The 4,008-nt window shown below is 45.7% G+C and overlaps 1 protein-coding gene across 1 annotated transcript; it reads left to right on the forward strand.

Moving 5' to 3' along the window:
• Positions 1-618: 618 nt before the first annotated feature.
• LOC108942199 (uncharacterized) lies at positions 619-2,859 on the forward strand. Its single transcript, XM_029252459.1, has 8 exons — positions 619-720; positions 912-940; positions 1,034-1,162; positions 1,839-1,884; positions 1,972-2,043; positions 2,138-2,291; positions 2,483-2,556; positions 2,659-2,859. Exons 1-8 carry the CDS (start codon positions 619-621, stop codon positions 2,809-2,811), a joined length of 759 nt encoding a protein of 252 aa, XP_029108292.1. The 3' UTR covers positions 2,812-2,859.
• The last annotated feature ends 1,149 nt before the right edge of the window (positions 2,860-4,008 follow it).

Here is a 4,008-nt window from a genome sequence, read left to right on the forward strand (position 1 = left end):
CTGATACCACAAAAGTCACCTTGTTGAGCAGAGCGCCCTATAAAGAAACATGAGTTAATTGAGCGAGGTGTTTCCACTTACTGTAACTATTTCAGTGAAGGTGTTCAGAGCTGAGGCTGTAAAATAATAGTACAGACACACACAGGTTGTCTTGGCCTCTGACGTGGATATTATGCATAGAAGTTAAATGTAGCGTTAAGTTTCTCCTGCTGCTTTTTTAATGTCTGTCCACATGTGCATTGCTGCAGGTGCAACCGCTGCTCCAACTCGCGACGGCCAACTTCTTGGCGGCAGCAGTGCTGCTCTGCACCAGCGCCGTCAATCTTGTGCCCCTCAGTCAGCTCCTCAACAGAGTGTTAGTGTGTGAGAGAGGACTCCCGCTGTCCCTGGTGGGTTCGCATCTGAATCTTAATGAAACCTTAATTAATCTCAATGAAAAGAGATGAGAGACGAGAACAAGTACAGAGTCCCGGAGGGAGGAGCGATGGTCGGGGACGTGTGTGTCACAAAGTGCGGAATGAACTAATGTACACCTGCATTGTATAATTCTTTCTTTCACAGACGTTTTTCTTCATCTCATTTCTTCTCATAATCATCTATGGCTGTGAGTCAAGACAGATGGTTGAAGTCTGGAAGGAGCGGTCCAGCCAAAGCCAAGACTGGGGGGTAACTCATAGGGGTGCTGTAGAAAAACAATTCACCTGGAATTGCTGGACCAAGGTGAGAGCAGGTCCACCCTGAAGCTCTTCTTGAATCGCCGCACTCAGTTGATATCGGTATGCTGAGGCTTAGACAACGATAACTACTTGATTTGCATAGTACATTAGTCATGGTAATTCACGGTAGCTGGACCACTCAGATTTGCCATATAATAACAAAATCATTTGTCTATTTCTTCATCTGCAATGAAGGGATGTTCACCTTTATACATCGTGGTGTGGTAAGCCCCTTTCTCACTTTTCTTTAATAATTACCTCACTTATGGTAAAGCGGCACCATAATGACTCTGTTTTCTGTGTTGTGCACCTGTCAGGTGTGTGCCCATCGCGGGGTACTTTGGATACGTGTTTACGGAGAGCTTGACGCAGGCGGATTTATTCCCGGCTCCCAGTGACGCCACGGTAAATGAGAGTGTGAGCGACCACACAAAGTTCTGCACCAGGTCAGTTGGTGTCTCATGACATGAACTTGAAGGATGTGAAGGAGGTTGCTTGATGGAGTCAGGATTGAGGATCACATGAAAAGCATTCTGTTCTTTCACAGTCCATGAAATGATGGTGTAGAATAAAGACAGTGCATGATATGGCCAGCAGGTAGTGTAGTGGTTAGAGCTGTCGCCTAGGAGGATCGAGGTTCGAATCCTTGGTCCTGCTCTAGTGCTTCTGAGCATTTCACCTGAACTTTTATATACGCAAATACATGCAAAGAACTAAATTTTCATTGGATGAAAATGAATAAATATTGAAGTGGGATTTGAACCTGTAACCTTCAGGTCCAGGAGCAGCAGCTCTAACACTACACTACCAGCTGTGATGTATTGTGTACCTGCATGTACAGTGCTGCTTGGAAGTATGTGAACCCCATAGGGATGGTTATTATTCTTTACAGGCATGGAAATGAGGCAGCAGGTAAAGTGAAGGTTGCTGGTTTAAGTCCCGTCCCCCGTCCCCCGTCCCCGCCCCCCCCTCCCGAAATGAATAAATGATGAGTTAGTTTATCTTATTGACCCCAGATTTCTGCTTTTGGGCCTCATGTTACCAGTGTTACCATAAAACGTTTTATAGAATATATTGTCATGCACTCTCAGGTGAACGTGTGTTGTCTTACCTCTGCTACAGCTGCATCTTACTGCTGCACATAAGGAATGACGGCTGTTCACATGTGGTGAGTATGTAGGAGAACAACGGGGCTAAACTTACCCGTGTATGGCTTGTCAGTAAGAATAAAGTGCTCTATGGTTTTCATTAACAGGATAGCCAACACGACGTGTTTCTCAGATGGCTTCTGCTGGCCAGTGCCGTGCTGGTCATAATTTGCTGCCTCGTAAGTTAAGCTAATAAACGTCTCCGAGCATCGAATCTGATTTTCCCCAAACGTCCGACATCCCAAGTTACCGCGTTCCTCCGTCTTTCCACAGGTCATGTACTGCAGGGTGAGCGATTGGCTCCTGACGTACGAGGAGAGGGCCTTGTTCCCAGTGGAGGGCGACGGCTTCAGCAGGAAGCATCTCAGGGGCGTGCGTTTCACGGCTCGCTCCATGGTGCTGGTCATCGTGCTCTGCTGGTCGCCAGGTTCGAGACGCACTTTTCCCGACGCACCATCTACAAGTGTCTGAGTTGTAGTACTGCGGTACAATGGACAAGGCCTCACCGAAGACGCCCTGGAATGGCGTGCCGTCCGACTCTGCAGTTCTGGTCCGTTTTGCGTGGTTTGGGTTGTTTCTGGATCGCTCACAGTGCCCTGTGTGTGTTCTGCCCTGCAGCTCTCCTACTTTTAGGACTGTCATTCGTGGAGACGGTCCCTCAAGAAAGGCTTTTCCCCCTTTACGTTTTACAGGTAAGTTCTGTTTGGGCCCGGTGCCAAGCCTGCTGTGCAGAGAATGAATTGGAAATGGTGATGCGGTCGCCTGGGCTCTGAACGTGAGTTCTTCTCCTCCAGGCCCTCACGGTGTCACTCCAGGGCTTCCTGGACAGCATCGTTTACGCTTGGCTGCGGCGCAACTTCCGAGAGGCCGTCCTGGGTGAGGGTGTTCCCCTTCTGGCCAGGGTCCCCGAAGCCTTCTTTGACGATTCACTCTCCAGAGTCCGTTGAACCGGGAACGGGGGTGGGTGGGGAGTCCCACCTCCGCTGACTGAGACTGGCAGGCACTGGTACTGCAGCAAGGTTCCGGGTCATTGAGAAACGGGAAGGAAATTTAGCAGAATTGCCAGCTCCCTCATGAAGGATGTTTAACTGGCTTCGCCATCATTACCCAGAATTTTTTGCACTGGTCATGTCATGAAGGATATTTATTGCATTTTTGCATTTAGCAGTTTACAGTTTCACTTCTATCGTATGTTACCACATTTTTCACAACTGCCTCCTCTAACATTCAGCCGGAGGCAGTCATCTCTCCCGAACACACCTTGGTTCTGACATGCAGCTGAGTGCAAACCTGCACTTCCTAGGCCTGGCAGAACACATCTGCTCTGATATGATGAACAATTAAAACACTGCACTGATTAGGTGTACAGTAATATATTTAATATGTATGCAACGGCTGGGACGGCCAGTAGCACAGTGGTTAGAGCTGCTGTTTTTGGATCAAAAGGTTGCAGGTTTGATCCTCACCTCCAGCTGTAGTACCCTTGAGCAAGACATTTACCCTAAATTGCTCCAGTAAAATGACCCAGCTTTATAAATGGGTAAATAATTGTAATCTGGTGATAATGGTAACCTTAACATTGAAAGTTGCTTTGGAGAAAGCATCAACTAAATGAATAAATGTGTGTGTGTATGTATATATTATAAATATATATATATATATATATATATATATATATATATACACACTGTACATGTATATGTAAAATATTTATTGCTATCTGTAACTAAACCAGAGCCTGCCTTCATAGGATCATTATTAACCAACTCATAATTTCTTTGTTTTGGGTGGGATTAATACATCACAGCTGGTACTGTAGTGGACCTGAAGGTTGCAGGTTCAAATCCCGCCTCTACTGTTTCTTTTTCTGGGAGAAATTTGGACACTTGTGTCAACCACATCTTTGTAGAAGAGGTTTGGTTCAAGACATGTAACCTGAACTGGTCCTCTATGGGTAAAATAAATTGCTTTTAATAAAGCCTTCAGCTTATTAACTAACTAAATTACTCAAAATGCATTTTAGACATTCTTACATGCATTATGTTCATAAAAAGTAAGATAAGAACTCAGTTTGCGTTCACCTTGGAGTTCTGAGCAGGTGGAAAAAAAGAAAAAAAAAGACTTTTTCAAATCAGCATCAGTTG

This window comes from Scleropages formosus, chromosome 5, assembly GCF_900964775.1.
Source record: "Scleropages formosus chromosome 5, fSclFor1.1, whole genome shotgun sequence".
Classification (NCBI taxonomy): Eukaryota; Metazoa; Chordata; class Actinopteri; order Osteoglossiformes; family Osteoglossidae; genus Scleropages; species Scleropages formosus.

Coding starts and splice junctions, on each gene's coding strand:
- LOC108942199 (XM_029252459.1), top strand. CDS start 619: ATGGTTGAAGTCTGGAAGGAGCGGTCCAGCCAAAGCCAAGACTGGGGG. Junction 1,885..1,971: donor ATGACGGCTGTTCACATGTG/GTGAGTATGTAG, acceptor TTTCATTAACAG/GATAGCCAACACGACGTGTT. Junction 2,044..2,137: donor TGGTCATAATTTGCTGCCTC/GTAAGTTAAGCT, acceptor GTCTTTCCACAG/GTCATGTACTGCAGGGTGAG.